The sequence below is a fragment of the Carcharodon carcharias genome, chromosome 20, assembly GCF_017639515.1.
Source record: "Carcharodon carcharias isolate sCarCar2 chromosome 20, sCarCar2.pri, whole genome shotgun sequence".
NCBI classification, from domain to species: domain Eukaryota; kingdom Metazoa; phylum Chordata; class Chondrichthyes; order Lamniformes; family Lamnidae; genus Carcharodon; species Carcharodon carcharias.
In genome coordinates this window covers 62,518,514-62,543,015 of record NC_054486.1, presented here as the reverse complement: position 1 = coordinate 62,543,015, position 24,502 = coordinate 62,518,514, and the positions used below count along the sequence as shown (strand labels likewise).

Here is a 24,502-nt window from a genome sequence, read left to right as displayed (position 1 = left end):
TCACCCTCTTGTAATCACCCAACATAATGTCAAATGAAGACTTGTGTTGACTTTGACTCCTCATCCCTGTGCATTGACTATAAAATTCTTCTTGCTACAACCCCTTCAATCCTGGCCTAACTGCACCATACCTTGCCTGTGCTCTCATTCCCCATTCTTCCAACTTTGTACTATGTCCTTCCTGCACAATACCATTGGTGGCCGAACTTTCAACTATCTTGCTCAAAAACTCTATCTTCCTCAAAACATACTACTTTAATGCTTTGGTCATCAATGCCCCCTGGTCATGTGTACCTGAAAACCCACACTGTGAAGCATCTTGGAATAGTTTGCCAAGTTTAAAGGTACTGTAAATGCTAGAGCTGTTAATTTGGATGAGTACTCTTTAAAAACATTGGGATTTGAAATTTTTCAGGTCAAGGTAAGCTTTGTCATACCATATTGAATACTTTGAGGTTTGTAGCTAGAAACATATTCAGTTTTTTTCATGAGGGGAATGGTCCAGGTTCAGATTCTGTGCTACTTCTGTTGTGATGCCTGTTTGTGAAACTTCAGCTCAATCTTGTATGCCAGCCGATTTAATTAGTGTATTGTTGATTTAAAATTTACGTTAGCTCATACATTCAGGACTTGAAGAAATAATTTTTGACACCGATTTTTTTCTTTTGCTAGACTTGCACAGACTGCATAATTGTCAACAGTGATCAGCCCCTATGCAAGTGGTTCCCTGAATTACAATAGCATAGCATTTAGCTGGGCTGTCAATACAATACTTCAGTTTAGGCCTTTAATTGGGTTTAATTTAACATGGCATGATTATGCATTCATCTTTGGAAATGTTGAAGTATATTGAAGATTGGCAAAGTTAGCCTTCTGCAATTTAGAAAGCAATCTTAACGCACTAGATGGTTCACTTGTTTGCTTTCTGGCATGAAAGGATTGTCTTGAGAGATTACACAGAATGAGGCTGTATACTTGAGTTTAGAAGAATGAGTAATAATCTTATTGAACCCTAAATTCTTTTTAGAGGGTTTGACAGGGTAGGTTCTCTGTGTTTGACTGGCCTGGAAAGTTCAGAACTAGGTTAAGTGCCAGCCATGTAATACTGAGATGAGGAAGAGTGTTGTGAATTTTTGGCATTCTCTACCCCAGAGGCCTGTTTGCTTTGTTTTTCAAAACTCAATATTCAAAACTGAGACTGAATCAATATTTTTGGACATGGGGTGGGGGGCGTTGCAGATGGTGTTGGTGGTAGGGAAAGGAATTGAAAGATAGGACAGGAAAGTGGAAGTGATGTCTTGGTATTCAATTATGTTAACTCCTGTGAAGTACTGAACATTTTTTAAAACTACATTTAAAAGCATACACGTTCCATGTTCTAGTTGTAGTAGATGATCCATGGTATTGAATGCTAGAGCAGACTTGAAGGGCTACATGGCCTTGCGATAATGTTTTTTATTTCTAGGTAGTTCAGCAAACCTTGATCCAAGTTCAGTCTTCCCTCATTGGGAATTGCCTGCAGTCTATTTATATTTTCTGTGTATGTCTCTAATGTTTTCCTGGTTTGTCGGTCTTTTCCTAACTTAACAAGTGCCAAAGCATGAACTTCCTTTTTAAATTCATCCTAGTTTACACTGCTGAGCTAATTGTTGGATTATACACAGTGCATAATCACAGACTGATACTAGAAAATCTAAAGCAAATACTTCCCATTTAAATACCTGTTAACAGGAAGAATCATTACTTCTAAGAGTCTGATCAATTAATTTTAACATAAGAATTTCAGGTAAATGTATCCATAAATAGTGTAAACATTTCTCTCTATGGAGGTTCACATTTAGACTTAATTAAAAATGAAAATGCTTTTGGTCAACACAAGTTTCAGCATAACTCCTCCATTAGAAAAGAAAACCTTTCCTCTGTCCGCTTCCTCACCACTGTGGTTGAGATTCTAGTAATGATTGTATATTATAATGGTTCTGTGCTGAAGATCAAGATATAGGGCAGGATTTATTTTTGTATGTCATATAAAGCAGAGTTACAAATGTACTTTTTTTAAGTGCAGCTCAACCATCCAGGCCAAAATATATTGCCTGCTTGGCTCGCACCTTATCCACCACCTTAAACATACACACTCTCCACCACGCACCAATGCACAGTGGCAGCAGTGTGTACCACATATAAGATGCACTGCAGTAAATCACCCTGGCTCTTTTGACCGAACCGTCCAAACCTACGACCTTTATCGCCTCGAAGGACAAGGACAGCAAATGCATAGGGACAACACTAGCTGCAAATTTCCCCCCTAAGCCACACGGCACCCTGTCTTGGAACTATATGACAGTCCCTTCACTGTCTCTGGGTCGGAATCCTGGAATTCCCTTCCTAACAGCACTGTGGGTGTGCCTGTACCACATGGACTGCAGTACTTCAAGAAGGCAGCTTCTCGAAGGCAATTTGGGACGGGCTTTGCTGGCCTAGCCAACGACATCCAAGTCACGTGAAAAAATAAAAATTTCAGTTTACAGTTTCTCAACACCACCTGTGTAAAGGAACTTTAAACTTGGACAGATGTGCAGTTTTCCTGCAATTTGCTGATCTGTTATCAGCAAGTATGATGTTTAAGCAGTATGATGATGAAAATCTTCACATTTTATATCATGAACAAAAATTTAGAAACTAATATTTGACTTTTTGGAAAGCAACATTTTGAAGAAATTTTTTTAACTGCTTATTTAATATTGTATGTGAATAAGAAACCTGTTAACTTTCAATACCTGTTCTCAAATGCTACTTCAATGCAGTACAAGTATACTTTTGAGATCATGTCAAGCTACATCTTCTGGATAAATCAACAAAGGTTTACTCCATCCTAGTTCCTCAGAACTACATGTAAATCCTGTGGAATTGTGATTTTTTTTTTAATGAAACTATTTCTTTTCTTTTAGATATTGCAGGAGACATAGCCGGCAACCATGGAATTTTATGAATCTCAGTATCTCCTCATCATCATCCCAGCAGTGGTGATTGCTGTAATTTTTCTGTTCTTCTGGCTGTTTATGAAGGAAACTTCATATGATGAAATACTTGCTAAACAAAAACGAGATGTAAAACTTGTCCCAGCAAAAGTTGACAAGAAGAAAAACGAGAAGAAAAAGAATAAGAAGAAAGAGAACCCAAATGGTAACTTGCATGAATCTGATTCAGAGAGTGCAGTGCGAGACTTTGAATTGATGGATACGTTGACACCTGATGATGAGCCACCCATTCATATTGTGTCACCTATAGTCGAAGTTTCAGCTGGATTAAAAGAGAGGAAGAAGAAAGATAAGAAAACATCGAGACCTATGCAAGAAGAACCTTTGGGGAGGGATTTTGAAGGATCAAAACCTGCAGCAAAGAAAAATGAACCCCCCCCAGTTACCAAGCAGCCTACTCCTCCAGAAATGTCAAGTTCTAAAAGAAAGACTGGGCACAAGAAGCATAAGAATGGCACAGGTAAAAACAAATGTGCATTGTTGGCCTTCAATTTTCATAAGTGAAATTTGCAGCTTTTGAAACTTTATGTACAAAAATATCTTGCTTTGAATGTAGGCTTTGTCAAATTGATGTACATTAATGTGATATAACAAGATGTAGCAAATTATAGACTGGATTTGCACACTTAAAAAGACAGCAAAGCATATACTTCGGTACTTAGCTATCTGAACTTTTTAAATTTGCTTTTTTATTGATTTGCTTTGGGGTATAGGGCAAAGACTTATAAAAACATGTTGACCCAAATTTTGTGATCAGCAACAAAGGATAGTACTCTGCTGACTTAGAGCCCATTAAATCTTTATGGGGGCTTTGTTCTATGGTGTCACGTTCCCCATCTTGATGTCTCTTTCATTTTGGCATCATCTGTAGGGGATCTCTAGCATCCAGGAACAGGGAGGTAATCAAGCAGGCTGAGCAGCCAATTGGATTGACTGGATAGATCACTAAAAGCTAGCGCACAGGTACAAAAAGTGAAAACTAAGACTTATGGGATGCTTAGCTTTATTTCAAGGGTATTGGGATATGGAAGTGAGGAATTAATGCTTCATTTGTACAGAGCCTAGGTCAGACATCATCTATAGCACTGGATTCAGTTTTGACCTGTAAACTGTAGGACATCGTCTTTGGAAGGAGTATAACATAGTTTCACCAGAATGATACCAGGGCTTAGTGTTAAATCGAGGTTAATTTACATAAATTTAATTAGTATTCCTTTGTGTTTAGAAGACCAAGGGGTGATCTGATTGAGGTATTTAAAACAACAGCAGAATTTAGTGAGTAGATGCAGTGAAACTGCTTCCTCTAGTATGAGAATAAAGAACAAAGGGGCACATTTTAAAATTGCAGCTAGGCCATTTAGGAGTGAAATCACCACAAAAGGGAGTGAAAATCTGGAACACTCGTTTTCCAAGTGACTGTTGCTACTGGGTTGCCTGAGATAGATGGAGTTTTTTTATTAGTAAGAAATATAGAGAGGATAAATTTGAGTTGAGGTTACCGATCAGCTGTGACCTGACAGAATGGCAGAACAGGTTCGAGGAACTGAATGCCCTGCTTCTGTTCCTTTGCGCCTAAGACATTATTTAAACAAGACCTGATTTTATATACACTTATGTGCTGCAAAACTAATCTGACCCAAAATGTTGGTTAATTTCAGTTATTGGTAGGTGTTTTTGTCAGGAGCATCACAAGGTTTTGGATGAAAGACAGGAGAAGTATGGTATCCTTTCTCAAACAAAAGGGCTTAAAGGTATCTTTGGTTCAAGGAGCTGATTAGTTGCATTATTGGAAACAAGGGACTAACTGGAGATATTCCTAATTGAGGCACAGCAAAAGTGTAATTTTTCATTTGTGTTATTTTCCTCAACATCAATCTTACCTTGCAGGAGGATGTAACACCTTGAATAGCTAACCCATTCTTAGACCCAAAACTATTAATTTTGATATGCTTAGTGGACTGTGAATTAGGTTGAGCTTTCTATTCTGATGCCATTGGCTGACCCAGTTCACTTGACCATTAAGGCAAAACTTTTTGCCACTTCCAGTAACACATAGGTCAGTGGTACCAATCATTGCTATGGTTCTCGTACCTGCCTGAAATAATTGTTTTGACTGTAAATGCACTTGGGCATAAGTGTCAAGGGTGAATTTCATTTGTATCTCAGCTTGCTTATCTGAATCTAGAACAAAGGGTAAAACATAGTTTTCAATTGTTTCTTTGTAATGCATGTATGATGTTACTTCCATTTTTTTGAATTGATATTTACAGAAATCTAAGGGAGTGAACCTGTTGGAACAGAATAAAGTAAAGAATACTAAATTTTCTGTAGTATTTGACAAATTTGTGTTATGCCCTGTGACTTTTGTTGAGTCAACAGGACTACCCAAAGTAATAATTCTGATGCATGAATTTGGAGCAGCTATCTGCAAACACAAAATCAAAGTGCTGTAATTTGCTAAAACCTGAGACTTCCCAGACATCTGTTTTAAGAAATCCTGGTATTTGGTTTTGTATTGAGGGCTGCTCTTGACGGGTAACAAAAGCAAGGAAGGCTTGGAAATATATTGCCCTTTCTTCTCTGTTGCTTCCTAACAGCACTGTAGGTGTACTTACTTACAGCACATGGACTGTAGTGGTTCAAGAAGGTGGCTCAACACCATCTTCTCTCAGGCAGTTAGAGATTGGGAACAAATGCTGGCCTAACCAGCAGCATCTAAATCCTGTGAAAGAAAAAGGCAACTTTAAAAACCTTCTAGTACCTATAGAATGGAAGGAAAAAGTAACAATTAAGCTGGGGTATATTTTATTACAAGCCTACTATATTTTTATAGTTTCTTGAACTAGCAATTTTGAGAAGCAGCATTCTTCAGGTTTCCTGTAAATCACTTAACACTTGCAATGTAAACTGATCAACACTTTCCCCATTTCCAGCCCAAATGCCCAATGACAAGGGTCAAGTGTGCTTTCAGCAGAAACTCTTGTATCATCACTAGAGCTTTTGATGAAGCTTATTGAAGTCTTGATTGACTATTGAAAGAACGATTACTCATCATATTATCCCTATAGTGGCACTAATCCTGAAACGTTTTCACTAAATGCTGTGGACATCAGAAACGTGGGGAGCCCGTGCCAGAAACCTATTTTGAATATTTTGTCCTGAAATATGAAGCATGGTACTGAAATATTTTCAGCATTGATTGGATCAGCAGTTTAAATTTGTCCATACAGTTTCTAATTAAGGATGGTGAGCAGACAAGAATAGCCCACCGATGGTTGTCTAAGTGCAGCATCAGATGAGGATGTGGTCTTGCTCCTTGTTGACCCCGCCTCCCAGTGCATCCCTACCCCAAATAAAAGCTTTCACCTGAACAAGAACCTTTCTAAACTTCATAGTTGTTGTAGAGATTGAACAGTTTGCATTGTACTATTTTAGCTGCACCACCTATTTGAGCGAATTAACTGAATTGCTAGCTTAGCAAGTTGAGTTGTTAAAAAAGGATTTTTGCTTTATTTTTAGCTGCTACTGTCTCTGAGCAGTTTGATAGCTACCAGATTTATCCAGACAGATTGGAAACTACTGCACATTTTGCAGAGCTGAGAGGGGATGTATCCTCTTTATGGAGACAGGACAGTAAGTTTTTTTGGAGCCAGGATGCTATCTTGATATTTCATATGTGTCCATTAGAAGTGTAAACTTTGCAGTTTTTAAAGCACCATTTAATCTAATGAAAATTAAAATGCCACTACCCTTTGTTTAGTTGTTACATGTAACATTAGTTGCTAAATATGTATTTGTGTCAATTAGCTGGTTAGAATCATTTTTAAAATGATTTCATTTCATCCATTGGAGGCCTTTGCTTCACAATGACAACTTGATATGTTTTGAGTGTGCATTTATTATTTAAAAATTGACCTATTTGAACTATTCTTTTCATTAATTTTTATCTGCAAGTTTTTCCACATGTAAATCCCTTCAAAAGTGGGATTCCCTGTAGAAGCACAATGGGCCTTTCAGTACCCTTTACTTTGGGTGGAAAGCACCTCATGGAAACTCGATACTTTCCCCTCTTAAGCCAGAAAGAAAAATTGGAATGATAGTCACCATGCAACATTGATGTAATCTTGGTGTAACTATTCCAATTGATCATGTTAGCCAATCAGTCCACAATTTCTATTTGGTTTTTAGAAATGATCAGATTAAAATAAATATACTTCATCGTTGATGTGTTTATATTCAAGGAATGCATCCTGGTAATAGTGACAGAAATAGGCCTTTGATTCAAATCTAAATTTGAAACCTTTATGTAAGCCTTCTACATGGTTCTTTTTTATATGTAGATGGAATTAGTGAGGTGAAATTTAAGTTGCCAGTATCTGGAGTGCTGCAGTTTCAAGTATAGTGACTTAGTCACATTGACTTCTGTACAATATTACAAGATTTTGATGGATGAGGAAGGTCATTGGGCTCATTTTTATTTTCTGTCTGAAAATAATTTACAATTCTCTCCTTTTATGACAAACAATTATTTCTTAAATCATTTTAGTGTTTGGCTCTGTGACTCTGGAAATCCATTCCAAATGCTCCATCATTTTTATGTAAAGAAGGAATTCCTCTTGAGTTGTAAAGTTTCCTTTAGCTGGTTTGAGTCTTGTGTTCCTTTGTCCCACTCTCTTAACATTGTATTCTGGATTTGCTTTTCTGATTTCTTGTATTTTTCTGTGCATCTCGATGATTACTTCTCTGGCAGCACCTATCCTGGCTGAAAAGCTTAAGGTTCTCTAGCCTTTCCTCAAACACTAAGGTGCATCCAAGGACTGTTCTCTGTACACCTTCAATACTTGAATCTCTTTCATATCTCTGCCAAGAGAATTAGGCAGAACTCGATACATACTGGAGCACCATATGGTTTGAACATAATTTCCAGTAACTTTATTTTTGGTTTTGTGATTGGACATTCTCTCCTCTGTTAACATATCCAACCAATGTCGAACAGTTGACAGTCGAGTCCACTGAAACTCGTTGGACACTTTCAACTTCATCTGTGGCTATTTTGGTACCATTTCAGCAGTATGCCAGCAGCTTATTTTTACATCCTATGTGCAATACTTTACACTTGCTTACATTACATTTCATCAGCCATAATCTCACTTGCATTTTGTCTTCATTCTGAAGAAGCTAGATCAATAACATGAGATGAGAAGCCATTTATTTACTGTTTATTGATCAGATGACCAACTAATTTGTAACTTTTTAAGATAACTTTTCGTCTTAAGTACTTGACCTCTAGATCTTGTTTGAGAAGAGTGATTTCCTATTTGTATGTCCACAAAAAGAAAAAGCTGTTCTGCTGGGTGTCTGTTTTTAAAAAAATAAAAATAAAAAAGCTGTTCTGCACATCACACCAGTCATTTGTCAGAGGTGGGATTATCATATTTCTCGATGTTTCTCTTGGTGTTCAGATACAGGGCAAGGGTTTGTTATTAACCAAGTCTTGAATAAGTTTGTAATCCAGAATAAAATAGAGAACACCATTTTCCTCCTTGATGTCAAAAATGCAAAATTTTAATCCTTCAGTTTTTCTAGATGGGCATGTATGGACAAGTGATATTCTGATGCAGCTTTTTATCATATTTTACCAATTTTTCTCCTGTTCAAAAGGATGATTCAGCCTGGGGTGTGATTTTTAGGTATAGTTTCTGACCAATCCCAAGTCCCTTGCCCATGTGATTTTTTTGAGTATCAGAGTTGGCAGGCTGCTTAGACATGGTGAGGGATGAGGGCGTAGCAATTGAGATCGATCTGATGTTCAATAAAGTTTTGTTCACATATTTTGAATCATGTGATCAATACTTAGACATGTTTATTTCTCTCTTGTCCTGAGAGTAGCTAACTTAGTACGGATCAGTAATTTGAACTTAGTTCCTACTCTGAAAAATTGGGTGAGCCATTTTGTTGGTGCAGAGCATTTTTCCAGTTGTAGCAAACGGTAATATATCTTGGAGTAAGTCTGAGTGTGTTTAGCTTTGAAAATATTGCATTGAAGATATAATCTACAGGAGTTGACGAACTGCACAATATAATGAACTTCAAGTTTGTGATTATTTAATGTATGATCTTGGCTCTTGCTTTGCATCCACATGTGTTCCCCATTTTTAGCAGTGAATATTTGTCACCATTTGTGACAAATCATATAACTTTGTTTGAGAAATAATTTGATATTTTAGACTTTTATGTTCAGTATATAATTGACATTGAGATTCTGGTGAACAGTTCTTTGTGTTACCCTTATCCTACTTTTATATTTTAAGTTTTGCTTTTTAATTGGAATTTTGCAGATGAACCAGCTCAGGATATTCGTAATATCAAAGAACACACTGAATCTGTTCAATCCGTTACCAAAAAGCAAGAACCAATGCTTCTCTCAATGGAGACTAAACCACATGAAAGTGGACTTGGGAAAAGAAAAACTGCACCCAAAAAACAAAGAATAGAACCAGGTCAGTATTCTTGTATTGAATATTCACTTTTCAAAAATCTTTTTTTTTTTTAGTGGAGTATACATCAAATTGAAGCTTCTGTTTTAGTTTCAGCTTCAGTGGAGAATCTCCCATTGAAGTCCACAGTCTACATTGCTTTGGATAATGCTGAGGGTGGTGGTCATGCTGAAAAGAGGGATGCTGTGGTTGATGACAAAAGCGAAGTGATCAGCAGTGCAATGCAAAAACCTGCTGCCAAGAAACAGAGAAATGAATATGATAAAGGTAATCTGCTATTCATTCCTATCTATTGGCAGAAATTGCAGCAGTTTCAATACTTCGTATACCCAAAATACTATTCTATATTGAATACTTTATATCCTAGGACAGAAACACGTAAAGTAAAACATTTTAGATTCAGCTGGTCTTTTGAGTGTTTTGCTGAATGCTGTATCTGCTTTATCTAGTTGTAGAAGTTGCAACAATTCATAAGTTTACGTTAGAGGGTAGCACAGTATTTTTAAGAATGAAGTTTAGATTCTTAAATGTTGCAAATGTGCTGGTCTTAAGGGAGCATTCCTCTCCTGCATTAAAATGGTAATTGTGTAGACTGTTAATTTGCAATCATCTGAGAGAAGTGTTGATTGGCTTTTTATGTTTGATATTTGTTCTATAGCATTGTTATATTTGTAACTTGATTAATCCATATCATTAAACCAACTGGAAATGACTTGCTATAACCTCTGGATCAGTTATTGTCATCAGATGAGTTGTCTGTAACAGAACCTTGTAAATCTCTTTGTAACTATCTTTATTAGTACTTAGAGCATATTGGATGAGAAAATGAAATTAAGTTAATTTTGACCAGTTTGGCCAAACTTTTCAATATTTTAACTGTTGAAGTTCTACAAAAATGTGATCATAGTTTGGCCTAATGTTTTATTATGACCTGTTGTATGCTTTCAATTGCTAAACGTGATCACCTAAAGACTTGTATGTTAACCTTGATCAGTTTGCTTTTATGAATAGATTAATTTTTGGGAAAGGGTTACAGCATATTGAAAGACTAACGTATAGTAGTGATAAGTCAGTCTTTCTCTGTGCTGAGGGGATGGACCAAATTCAGCCCTCCTCTTTATGCGCTTAATATTTGCTGGAAATGTTGATTTGAATACTTTTTCTGTGCACCAAGCTGTAGGTTTTTAACATTTAATGTATTGATTTATTAAAAATATGTGCACATCCTCCCCTTGTATAGGAACGAAACTAAATGCTCAACTGGATCAAAATATTTGAGTTTACTGTCAAAGAAGTTGGCAGACTCGACAGAATCATTACAATACAGAAATTAAGCTATTCAATTTAAGTGTAGCATATTAGGACATGATATGTTTCATTATTGTGATGCAAAACACTCTGTGGGTGTAATTATTCGTGAACTTTTCATTTTCCCTTTATGATTGGGGGCAGTGTTGTGCAGGCCGAGCAGTTCATAATGTTGTTTGTGCCCAGCACCCCAGAGATCCTTAAGCTGTCTCTGTATGTTGCTGGCTTGTGCTAAAGACCCTTTATGCTGACACCCAGTGGCTTTGTACTGGCATTGCAGGCTAACTTTTTCTACTGATGGACTTGCACCGAAGATCACCTAACAGGAATTTAATGTTGTAAAATACCAATTACACCAAAGTATATTGGTAGTCAAATAAATGTTGACACATTTAAAATTGATTTCCCATTGACAAAGCCTGAAATTTAAGGTTTTTGAACATTCTAAGAAGGTATGATGTGATCCATTCATTGTTCTTAATACATGATAGATGGAGTTTTAGGATTAAAGGTTAGAGATGATGAAGCAGTTTCAGTGGGCTGCATGCCTTTTGAGCTGCTGGAATTGAGTGTTGAGTAACCTTCAGTGCTGCTTCACCTTGTCAGAAATGCTGTCTCTGACAAGTCAGTTCTGGTTGTTACACTGAGCCTTCAATGACATGATACATACAGAGAAATAGATCACTAGGTGAGCAATTTTTGCCATCATTAGTAAATACTTTAGCATTTCATCTGTCATTTTGAAAAGTGAAACAATTTTCCTGTGGTGTCAACATAATCACTCTCTCAATTCTAGTATCTCAACCATTTTGAATTACACTTCTTTGCTCAGTTGGTTTTCTGTGTTACTTCAACCTCCTATCTATCTTTCAAAGGCAAAGAGGTAAGGGAACCATCCTGTGGACAGGAGTGGAAGAAATTGGTTTGCCATTTCAGACTTTTGCTTTTAATGAATTTGTGCATGTTCCTTCTTGACCCTTTGTGTGGCCTAAAGGTGTTTGCTTTCATAGCTTAAATAAATCAAGTTTACTGCAAAATACCATGTATTTTTTATGCTCTGTGAATCTTTGTATCCCTGAGCCTAACATCTACAGATGATCTTTTTCACTTCTTTTTGAGGAGGTTATGATGTCAAAATTATGCACCTTTTAGAACCTGAACAGATTTTCTTAAGACCATAAGACATAGGAGCAGAAGTAGGTCATTCAGCCCATCGAGTCTGCTCTGCCATTCAGAGAGATCATGGCTGATCTGATAACCCTCAACTCCACTTTCCTGCCTTTTCAGCATAATCCTTGATTCCCTTACTGATTAAAAATCTGTCTATCTCAGCCTTGAATATAATTAACAACCCAGCCTCTACAGCTTTCTGCGGTAAAGAATTCCACAGATTCACTACCCTCTGAGAAAAGAAATTCCTCCTCGTCTCTGTCTTAATTGGGTGACCCCTTATTCTGAGATGCACCCTGGTCCTAGATTCCCACAAGGAGAAACAACCTCTCAGCATCTACCCTGTCCAGCCCCTTAAGAATCAATAATGTTGTGCCTCATTCTTCTAAACACCAATGAGTACAGGCCCAACCTACTTAACCTCTTCTGATAAGAAAATCCCTGCATACCCAGAATCAACCAAGTGAACCCATTCTGGACTGTCTCTAATGCCAGTATATCTCCCCTTAGATAAGGGGGCCAAAACTGTTCACAGCATTGTAGGTGTAGTAACTAGTGCCTTGTATAGTTTTAGCAAGACTTCCCTATTTTTTAATTCATTCCCTTTGAAATAAGAACCAACATTCCATTTGCCTTCCCTATTACCTGCTGAACTTGTATGCTAGCTTTTTGTAATTCAAGCACGAGGAACCCCAAATCCCTCTCTGCTGCAGCTTTCTGCAGTCTTTCTCTATTTAAATAATATTTAGCTCCTCCTATTTTTCTTGTCAAAGTGCATAACCTCATATTTTCCCACATTACATTCCATCTGCCAAGTTATTGCCCACTCACTTAACCTGTCTATATCCCTCTGTGGACTCTGTGTCATCCTCACCACTTGCCTTCCCACCTATTTTTGTGTCATCTGCAAACTTGCCGATAGCATGTCACTTCCCTCATCCAAGTCATTATTATATATTGTAAATAATTGTGACCCCAGCACTGATCCCTGTGGCACTCCACTAGTTATAGGTTGCCATCCTGAAAATGCCCCTCTTATCCCAACTCTCTGTCTTCTATTATTTAGCCAATTCCCTGCCATGCTAATATACTACCCCCAACACCATGGGCTCTTATCTTAAGTAGCCTTATATGCGGTACCTTATCGAATGCCTTTTGGAAATCCAAATATATTGCATCTACTGGTCCCAATTTATCTATCCTGCTTGTTATTTAAAGAATTCTAATGAACTTGTCAGGCATGATTTCCCCTTCATGAAGCCATGCTGACTCTGCTTGATCATATTATGTATTTTTTATGCTATGCTTTTACATCCTTTTATAATAGACTCTAACATTTTCCCAATGACGGATGTTAAGCGAACTGGCCTATATGTAGCTGTTTTTGTCTCCCTCCCTTTTTGATTAGGGATATTACATTGGTGGTTTTCCAATCCTTTGGGACTTTTCCAAAGTTAAGGATTCTTGCAAGATTACTCCCAGTGAATCCACTATCTCTGTAGCTCCTTCTTTTAATATCTGGGGACTTATCGGCCTTTAGCCATTAGTTTCTCAAGGACATTTTCTCTAGTGATAGTTATTGCATTTATTTCCTCCCACCACTATCACTCACACACACACACACACACACACTCTCACACTCACCCCCCCCCCCCCCCCCCAACCTTTTGCCTCTTGATTACTTAGTATTTTTGGAATTCTATTAGTGTCTTCTACCATGAAGATTGATGCAAAGTATTTATTCAACTCCTCTGCGATTTCCTGGTTCCCCATTATTATTTCCCCAGCCTCATTCTCTAAGGGACCTATGATCACTTTGGCCTCTCTTCCTTTTTTATATATTTAAGGAAGTTCTCCCTGTCTGTTTTTATATTACTTGCTAGTTTGCCCTCAGAGTTTATTTTCTCCCTCTTTATTATTTTTTGGTCATTTTTTTTGGTTTTTTAAACTTTCCCAATCCTCTGGTTTACCACTAATCTTTGCCAAATTTAATGATTCTTCTTTCAATTTGATACCATCCTTAACTTGGTTAACCATGGTTGGTTTATCCTCTTCCTAGAATCATCCTTCCTCACTGGGATATATTTGTTGCGAGTCATGAACTATTTTGTTAAACGTCTGCCATTGTTCATCAACTGCCTTCTCTGCTAAACTCCTTCCCCAGTCCACTCCAGCTAACACTACCCTCATTCCTTTGTAACTAACTTTATTTAAGTTTAGCACAGTTGTTTCTAACCTAAGTTTCTTATCCTCAAACTGAGCGCTAAATTCTACCATGTTATGGTCACTGTTTCTTAGGGGATCTTTTACCCTGAGATCATTTACTAAACCTGCCTCATTACATGTTATCTGATCCCAAGTTGGATCCACAACATAAAGTTTTCAGAAACTGTCTTGAATACACTCTATGAATCCTTGCTTGTGACTACCTCTGCCAACTTGATTTTTCCAATCTACATGAAGATTGAGGTCACCCATGATTAATGTACTGCCTTTTTTACATGCCCTCTTTATCTCCTTATTCACTCTGTCCTATAGTACAGCTATTATTAAGGGGCGTATAGACTACTTTCACCAGTGCCGTCTTCCCTCCACCCATTTGGATTCTACATCTTGCGATCCAAGATCATTTCTTGCTATCGTACTTATTCCATCTCGTACTAACAAAGCTACCTCACCACCCTTTCCTTCCTGCCTGTCCTTTTGAAAAGTCACATACCCTGAATATTTAATTCCCAGCTTTGATCTCCTTGTAACCATGTCTCTGCAATGGCTATAAGATCATATCCAATAACCTCACTTTGTGCCATTGATTCATTTATTTTGTTCCGAATACTATGCGCATTCAAGTAAAGAGCCATTAAGTTTGCCTTTTTACTATTTTTTGCCCCTTTGACCCTATTTGCTGCTGGGTTTTTTTTTTGTACACTGTCCCTTCCTGTCACTCTCCATATGTATTGTTACCTAAATAGCTGCCCTGCAATGCTGCCATTTCCGCTTGGTTTGTAAGCCTACGCATACCCTTCCAGAACATCTCTCTTCTCCCCCCACCCCCACATTTAATTTAATGCCCTCGCTACAGTCCTAGTTATTCGATTTGCCAGAGCACTGGCCCCATCATGGTTCGAGTGAAGCCTGTCCCACTGGAACAGCTTCCTTCTACCCCAGTGCTGGTGCCAGTGCCCCACGAACTGAAACACATTTCTCCCACACAAATCTTTGAGCCATGCATTTAACTCCTTGACCTTCTTTACCCTATGCCAGTTTGCCCATGGTTCAGATAGTAATCCTGAGATCATTACCTTGGAGGTTCTGCTTTTTAATTTAGCTCCTAACTGTTCAAATTCTTTCAGCAGAACCTCCTTTCTTGTCCTATCAATGTAGTTGGTACCAGTGTGGATGATGATAACTGGATCCCTCCCCTCCCATTCCAACTTCCTCTCCAGCCCTGAGGAGGTGTCCATAATTTCATTCATTAATTGTCCATTAATTTCATTCCTTAAAATCTTTAATTTTCATATAATGTTCCCACATACTTTGCACATTTATATTCGTAGGGTTGAATAGCTACCTTTTTATTTGTTTTTAATCAGCCCATCCATAAGCATTGTGTCACCTGAAGAGGTTGTTGATTGTACTTGTCTGGGTAAAGAACTGCCAGTATATTTCAGTCCAGATATGGGACACTATGTCAAGAGTTGCCATCACCTCAAAAATGTAGTATTCACTGTTCTTTAATTTAAAAATTATCATTAATATACAGCATAAAGAACTAGCACATCACTGACCCAACAGCTGAGGTCCCTGGCTTGGAGCTTGCTTAAAGTGGACAGTACTCACTTGATTCTGCACAGGGCATTGATGTAGCTACCTGTTCCACAAACTCAAGATGAGGGATAACCAGAAGTGTGACTATGGCCAAGAATCCTGGACCATGGGACACATTGCATTAACCTCCCAATTAAGATCTATTGTGGGAGGCACCTCAATTCTCCACTTTGCATCTCAGGAGGTCATCAAATCGACAGCCAAACTTGACATCCCATTGTAAGCTTATTCTGCCATAAAAATGTACTTGTAGCATTATCCTAATTTCCTTTTCGGGCCATTGGTGCTTAAAATCAAGCTTTGTCAAAATAAAGATTATTCCAATGCAATAGCATCATCTGATTATTATTAGTAAATGAAAACTTATAAATTTTCTGCTTCACTGATGCTCTTATTACTCATCAGCTGTTGCAAGTTAACAATGCTGCAGTGCATCAGCTCAGCTGCAACCCACAGTGATCTTCCAGTTTCCATTGCTACCTGTGCCATTACATGTGTGGACATGTATCTATTTTATCTTCCATATGAGGAAACTGGCAATAGGTATGTGCTGCCAGCTTCGCTTGGCTATGTCGAACTCTCTTATGGTTCCACTAAACTAATGGAAGGTGAACTTATTCTGGCAAATTGGAAATCAGTACACATTGGATTCCAAGCTCCAATTGTTCCAACAGTCAAGTTAGTTAACACTAAATGTTGGAGCAGAGTTGGCGTGTGTTCTCATGAATTTCTTTTCTTTAAGGATATTGAGCAGAGCACAGGCAATAGTACGTTTTTCACCTGACTTGTGCTTTGTATTCTCTTTCAGTACTAAGAGCCCAGTCAACAAAATGTTCAATTTCCCAGTACAAATGTGCTGACATATTTTTGCACTGATTAGTTACAGAAGTTTAACCCAGTGCCCACCGCACAAAAAAGTCAATTGTATTACATACTAACCTGATTAGTTTGTAGTAGTTATGGTGTTCAATGTGAGTATTAAATGTTGAATAAATGCAATTTCATAGAATCTTTCAAAAGTTCCTTTAGTAGATTGTGCGCCTCCTGAGATACTAAACAAACTTTTAACTGTGGTGCTAATTATACTTTTCAGAAAATGCAGATATCAAATTTAAGGATTTTCTCTCTTCTTTGAAAACTATGACATTCACTGAGGAAGAGGCTATCTATGTTGCTGATATTCTAAAAGAGAAGGCTATTGTGCTTCAAGATATTTGGCAGAAAGTAAGTGGTATACTCATTTTCTTAGTCAATTAAAATTATTACAGATGAGGGAGGCCAATCTTAAGTCATCCATCCAACAATGTCCTACAGTTTGTCTAATATATCTAAGATTCCCCCCCCTTGAATGTTTAGTGCTTTCACTTTCTCTAACATTGAGTGTTCACATGGTGGGAAATACCTCCTTTTTTGTCTCTTCTGAACACTCTAGATACCTAATATGTTACATTGAATGCTCAGTGTTTTATTGGGGATTGTGTGCGTGTGTGCTACAGATTTGCTTTTATTCAGGTCCTCCTTAGTGTGCAGTTTTCAAGACTCTGGTGGTATCTGCATCTCTCTCCACTTGTTGACTATCTTTCTCTTTCTACCTTACACATCTCTCATCTGGAATCCTGATTCCTCCCTGCTGCCTTCTGGTACGATAGCATTGTGGTTATTTTACTGGACTAGTATTGTCGAGGTGCTGGAGATAAGTTCAAATCCCACTAGGACAGCTGGGGAACTTAAAAATTCAACTAATAAACTGAATTTAATTTTTATTAAGAGGCTTGAAAGTGTAGCTGCTGAAAAAATGTTTTCCCCTGGCTGGGGAATCTAGAACATGCCGCCACATTGAATAAGAGATGGGTACTGAATATTTGGATTTTTCTACCTTGGGGAAACTGTGTATGCTCAGTTCATGATATTCAAGACAGAGGTCAATAGATTTTTTGACTACAATGGGCTATGGAAATATTGCAGAAAAGTGGAGTTGATCAGCAATGAATGGCAGAGTAAGCTCAAAGGGCTAACTGGCCTACTCCTGCTTCTATTTCTTGCGCTTGCAATGTCTTCTCTTTCTACCATCTGCCCCTCCTGTCTATTCTGGATGACTCTGGATTGCTGCCTTTTTTTAACCTTTTGTTCCTAAAAGCGCAGCCCATCTCTCATATATAGATCCAATTTATAGTGGAAGTGTTTCCAAATATTTCTGCTTTTTTTTTTTCCTTCCTTATTCCTTTGCCATAGGCATTAAATTAGAATTCAGATGATACTGACATATTTATGGCAGAATGACTTGTACACTTTTAATGTTTGCTGACGGTGGAGACACTGAGCTAGTTTAACTGGTTTGGTTTGAAATGTTGCTTGGTATTATGTGAAATGGCTGTTTTGAATCTTTTTTTCAAACCTTTTCTTCGAGTTCTCGAACTCCTGCATCACAGCACCCAAACATAGCTTGGACAGTCCCAATAATTTTGCCTGTGTGCTCCTGCCTGAACATTGCAAATATTTCTTCTGAGTAAAATTATTTATATTTTTTGAGTAGTTTGGTCCCACTTTTGCAGCCTACCTAATTATTTGAACTTAACTAATTTATATTTTGTTTTTTCCTAAATGCCTTACACATCTAGGAGCAGTGCAGTTAAAAAACAGGATTTTGTAATCTTTCCTCCTTTAAAAATCCTCTTGCAGTTGTAATTAATCTTGTTGCTGGTCACCAAACTCTTTGCAATGTATTTTTTTGAAGGGTATTGACCAACACCGAACACCAATATTAAGTTTGACCACCAGTATTAAGTTTGACCAACATGTATTCTACTATAACAAAAACAGAATTACCTGGAAAAACTCAGCAGGTCTGGCAGCATCGGCGGAGAAGAAAAGAGTTGACGTTTCGAGTCCTCATGACCCTTCGACAGAACTAATATTCTACTATCCTGGTTGTAGATGAGCTTGGAGATGGGACTTAGTTGATTTGAAGTTGAAAGCAGCTATAAAACTAGATTTTCAGTTCTCCAATCATTGTTTCATATTACTGTTTAGTAGTGGAATTATTTTAGCCATTTTAATTTGGATGAAGTTCTTGTTGAAACCACTTCTTGTGAAGTGAAGGCATCTACACAAGCAGTGTGACAGATTAGAAAATTAGAAAAGCATGAATCTGCTGTACTTGCATTCAAGACAAAATTCTTGGGAAAACCAGTAAGAGTCAAGGCAGTGGATCTATCGAGCATTTGAAAGATATTACAAAAGCAAGATACTGTGGGATGCTAAAGATTTGAAGTAAAAGCATATAATGCTATATATGCTCAGCATCTGTTGAGTGAGGAACAGTTAATGGTTTGGATAGATTTATTCTCCTAAAAGGCTATTGACTTGAAGCATTAACCTAACTCAAATGATGCTGCCTGACCTGAGTATTTCCAGTATTTTGGTTACAATATTCTTGGTTTGTTTTGAGCATTTTATTTTGTTTATTGAGTCCTGGTCTCAGTGCAAAAGCATTGTTTGCATTGTAAATTATGGTATGGGATATGTTGTATTTATTTAAGAGGACTGAGATATTCTTGATCTCTTCCAGCCTGGAGTAAAATGTGATCCAGTACCTGGATTACAGCAGCAGTTACAAGATAAAGAAAAGTTACTTCAAGCTTTACAAGATGAGGTTACTCTCTCAAATGATAAGTGCAAACAGTTGAACCAGGTAATACACTTTATAAAATACCTGTGGCCATTATTTATAGAGTTCATTGCAATGTCCCTGGTGAGCAATCTGGCCTCTGTTTTGCAGAACTTTGATTAATCTGAAAAAAGTAGTGTTTCTGAATTCTGGGTTACTACTTGAATGTAATAACTGAAAGTAAGGTTACGTAGGATTAAATCAGATGCACTAACCATTTAGAATGATTAGACAAACCTGTTCTATTCCAGAAAGCCAGTTGAAGGATAGAACCGGCACCAATCTTTACACACTTGGTATGTGCAACTCTTAAATATAAAAGCATACACTTAACTCAACAAACACAGTTTTATTCTGTATTTCTTAGGGTTTCAAGTGAATCCTTAGTTAATGCTTGCTACCTGTGTACAACTAAAAACAATTGAACAATTAACCCCTAGATAGAACAGCTATTAAATTCTGTCTGTTACGTTAGCTTTAAGATGGTAGAAAGCCCTTTGATTACATTGCTAGTTATTTCCAATAGAATAGTCACATTTTTATTGCACCCCAGCAGGGGACTTAGCTGAGCAGACATTATAAGTGATGTGTACCTAATAATTAATGGAGGTGAGTAAGGGTGGTATTTTTATTCAGGGGCAGTCTGAGACTTGGTCTCAAGTCAGTCTTGCAGCCTTTAACAGAGCACTTGTGAGTTAGTGAGGAAGAGTTACAACACTATTTTTAATGGTACCTGGAATAGTAAGAAATAGGTGCATCTCACCAGAAAACTATTCTGATACTTTTCATTAAACAAAAAACTTTAATACAAGTTTGTACTTTCAAAATTGTCATTTCTCAATGACAGTGATCAAAGGAAAAATCAAGATTTAACTGTCAAAATTGTATGAATCATTTAACCACGTATTTACATAATGTGCCTTGTAATGGCACCAGTCAAAATCAATAATTCAAAAACTTCAGATTTACTGTATTTAGTTTTATTGCCATTAAATCCAAACTGTTAACTCATTGCTGTCAAATTATTGTGAAAACATTAAGATAATTAACCCAAGAAAGGACTAATCCAATCCTATTTTGGCATGATGCAACAAATACAATATCAGAAAAATCCACAGTTCCCCACCCCCCACCAGACATGCAGCGGTCTTGGGAGTCAAAAAAACCTTCTGGCCAATGTAGGAAAAAAATATCTTGGAAGTTTCTCTTCAATGCTTGATGAAAATTGAGCAAGCTCCTGCAGACCAGAGTGGCAAATCTCGAGGCTCCAATGACCCATTTACCTTCTGTAACTCTGGATATCTTTCACTCGCAAGGTCTTATTTTATTAGTGTTATTTTATTTGTGTTTGAGCATTTACCTTGGCAGCATTTAATAAGATAATGTGTCATGTGCATTAGAAACTGTGGGATAATTTTGTGACCGTGACTTTCCAAGTGGTAGGAAAGATCTGTGTTTAAAGATTGCAAGCATTACTTCATTTTTCATCTCTCTTGTCCTCCATAAATGAAAATAATGAGGATTGATTGAGCCCAATTTTGGCTTGGTGGTTTAACTAGAGCATGTTGTTTTAAGCTGTGGCTGTCATAATTTCTTAAATTTCGGTAGGAGTTAGTGACTGAAAAGCAGAAAGCCAATGTAGTTGAGACCAAACTAAGGGAACAACGCACTGCCCTCGAAAAAGAACTAGGAGCTTTGCAGAACAAGTTGCAAGTTAGCTACCAGGATCATATGAATGAAACTCAGATGCAGGTAAGTCAAAAGAACCTACTCTTCCTAATTATAATCTCTAACCAGTTGACCTGGCAAGTAGTGAATTGAAATTTGTTACACTGTAAAAAAATTATGTTCTGTTTATTTGTTATCACTACTGTGCTGTACAGATGCCAGCATATTTTCTGGGTGGGAGGCACAACACGGGAGAAAATCTATAGGAGACGGTTTTTGCAGGTGGTGCAACAAATTTGTAATCTCTTCTTTTATCCAAAGCAGAATTATAATTCAATTCATTACTCGATTATTTGTTTTTACTGTAAAATAGCACAAATTGGCAACAGTAAACTTCAGTTGATTCTACTATAATGCTGGAGTTTATGAAGAAAGTGATTTCTTGGTTAAAAAGCTCACAATTCACTACCTTCACTATGTTGCTTTTAGAATCGTTTTGTAGCATAAATTTAAATTATTGCCCTGAGATGACTCAGCAGAAATAAAGGCAAAAATCCTTTGTATGTGTACGTGTATCTAATGTTTGGTTTGTAAGACATTCACTTGAGATTTTAAACAAAAATATACTTCAGTAATGAGATTTTATTTACTTCATCCTTAACTTGAAAGTAGGAACATAATAGTTTCCAAGAGTAAAGATAAGGAACAGTTTATGCAGTCTTGTGCAGTATATTTAAAGTGGCTATTAGATATTTCTAGTGAGAAGTATGCTGAACTGTGTCTCTAATAGAATGTTATGGCAAAGGTGGTCAAATCCAATTTTTCCTCCTCTTAGCAGATCATGTTTCAACAAATGAATTGTATATATCTTTACTGTTCAGTGTTTAAAAAGGTAGCACTTTTTGCTAATTTATATTTGAATTATTTTGCTTTGTCCTCATGAATATAATTACTAAGCTTATAGGGATGACCAGCAATATTCATGGAGATATAGTTCCTAAGCCATCAATGGTAAACTGCTATAAACTATGATTAAATATTTCAGTCATTGTGAAGTACCTTTTTAACTGCAACAAGTAATTACCGATAAATGCTTGTGTCTTTTGGAGAATATTATAGTTGCAGGCTAATTTAAAAATATAGATTGTGATTATCAAGGTTTAATCTCAAGACCAATGATAGACCAATCATCCTGGAATAACAATCGTTTTTTCTTGATGGCTTTACTCTAGCACATCTTCAGCATTCCACGGGGCTTGAAATTTATATGTGAGATTATGTATAGATTTTTTCATTCTGGACTGGTTTCAGACTTTGGTCCCAGAGGTGAAGGAAAGGAGTGCTAAGCCTTGCATTGCACAGTCCCCTAGGGGATATTTTTCATATGGCATAGTAAATGTTTGATATTTGCAGTGCTACAAATGCTATCATTTTAACACGAGCTATAATTAAACAGTGCAGTGAGATTAACATTTTTGAATACTTCACTAACTGAGGTAATAGAAAAATATTGAGCTTGTACCAGTTGGCATTGAAGAAAAATAATTTTAGACTATAATGCAGAACTGTAATCTCCAGATATGTTAAGAGATGCATTTTTGGCATTATACACTGCCTACACAAAATAGATGCACCATACCTATACCTACTCTTCTGTATCATATTTTAATATCACACTAGCGTCAACTATAATTTATTACAGCTGGGAGAGATCCTGCATATCAATTCTTTATTAATCATTTGAGAGTGCATTTCTAAATATGTTCATGGGATATGAGCATTACCGACAAGGCCAGCATTTGTTATGTATCCCTAACTGTTCTTGAAGATGATGGCGGGCTGCCTTCTTGAACCACTGTCATCCATGTGGTGTAGGTACACCAGTGCTGTCAGGGAGGGAGTTCCAGGATTTTGATCCAATGACAGTGAAGGAATGGCGATCTAGTTCCAAGTCAGAATGGTGTGCGACTGGAGGGGATCCTGCAGATGGTGATGTTGCCATGTATCTGCTGCCCTTGTTCTTCTAGGTTGGGAGAGGTCACTGGTTTGGAGTGTACTGTCATAGGAGCCTTGGTGGGTTGCTGCAGTGCATTATGTAGATGGTACAACACTGCACTGGTGGAGGGAATGAATTTTAAGATGTTGGATGGGGCACTGATCAAGCAGGCTGCTTTGTTCTGGATGGTGCCTAGCTTCTTGATTTGTTGGAGCTGCACACATTCAGGTGAGTGGAAAGTAATACACTATATTCCTGACTTATGCCTTGTAGATGGTCGACAGACTTTGCAGAGTCAGGAGATGTTACTTGCTGCAAAATTCCCATCCTCTGACCTGCTCTTATGGCTGGTCCATTCAAGTTTCTGGTAAATGATCACCCCCTCAGGATATTGGTTGGGGATTCAGCGATGGTAATACTGCTGAATGTTAAAAGCAGATTGTTAGATTCTCTTGTTGGAGATGGTCATTGCCTGGCACCCCCCACCCCCAATTCCTATTCACTAATTTTGTTAAGGCTCCTTGGTGCCACAACACCTGGTCAAATGTTGCCTTGATGACAAGGACAGTCGCTCTCACCTCACTTCTGGAACTCAGCTTTTATTTTTACCATGTTAATTAATTCTGTAGCTGAATGGCCCTGTCAGAACCCTCCTGGTTTGCAATGTGAAATTTTGTTAGAAAGCAAGCCATGTGAAAAGGCTAAAGGTTGTTGCTTTCAATTTTGTTGTATAATCTCAAGTTGACCTTTTTGACTGTAGCTTTCTACTTCAAAGATAAACTGAACATAACTTCTATAATTTAGTTACTGAAAAATATTTCCTTCAGTTTCGCCAGCTTCAAGATCAAACAGAAGCATTGAAACAAGAAAACAGGATCCTGAGAGATGCTGTGAGCAAGGCCCCCACTCAAATGGAGAGCAAGTGAGTTGTCCTGAACCTAAGAGCTAAAATGTTAAGTGCAAATTAGTAATTTTGATTACTGATTTATTGCTAATCATTTCTACATGATTCACTGCTGACTGGTGTCAGGATTGAATTCCTGCTTTGACTGACTGGTTTCATAAGGACAACCCATTTAGCTAGCTGCTTGCACTGAGGAAACAGACTTCTTTTGTGGGTAGGGAGTGAAGTGAGAGAGAAGAGGAAAGTTGAAGCAAATTTGATTTCTAGATCATTTAAAGGAGCCATATTTTTCTTGAATGTATACAGATAAGTTGGTCCTGTCCAAAGAGAACCGGAGAGGAAAGGATTTGTTATTTCAGTTCCAAATTAGGCTATTCTTGTGTGTCTCTTCATGAATACCCTATTCTTAGAGCAAGGGTGGATTGT

General features: G+C 37.4%; 1 protein-coding gene across 9 annotated transcripts in view; it reads left to right on the top strand.

The window, feature by feature from the left end:
- The window catches only part of ktn1 (kinectin 1), a 116,212-nt gene that overhangs the window by 11,687 nt on the left and 80,023 nt on the right, over positions 1 to 24,502 (top strand). For all 9 annotated transcript variants that reach the window (XM_041213857.1, XM_041213854.1, XM_041213856.1 and 6 more), the window contains 7 exons: positions 2,949 to 3,498; positions 9,377 to 9,538; positions 9,626 to 9,802; positions 16,935 to 17,065; positions 19,410 to 19,532; positions 21,117 to 21,260; positions 24,000 to 24,094. In XM_041213857.1, the coding sequence (XP_041069791.1) occupies positions 2,976 to 3,498; positions 9,377 to 9,538; positions 9,626 to 9,802; positions 16,935 to 17,065; positions 19,410 to 19,532; positions 21,117 to 21,260; positions 24,000 to 24,094 (1,355 nt within the window). In that variant the 5' untranslated portion in view covers positions 2,949 to 2,975. The remainder of the gene's footprint in view (positions 1 to 2,948; positions 3,499 to 9,376; positions 9,539 to 9,625; positions 9,803 to 16,934; positions 17,066 to 19,409; positions 19,533 to 21,116; positions 21,261 to 23,999; positions 24,095 to 24,502) is intronic.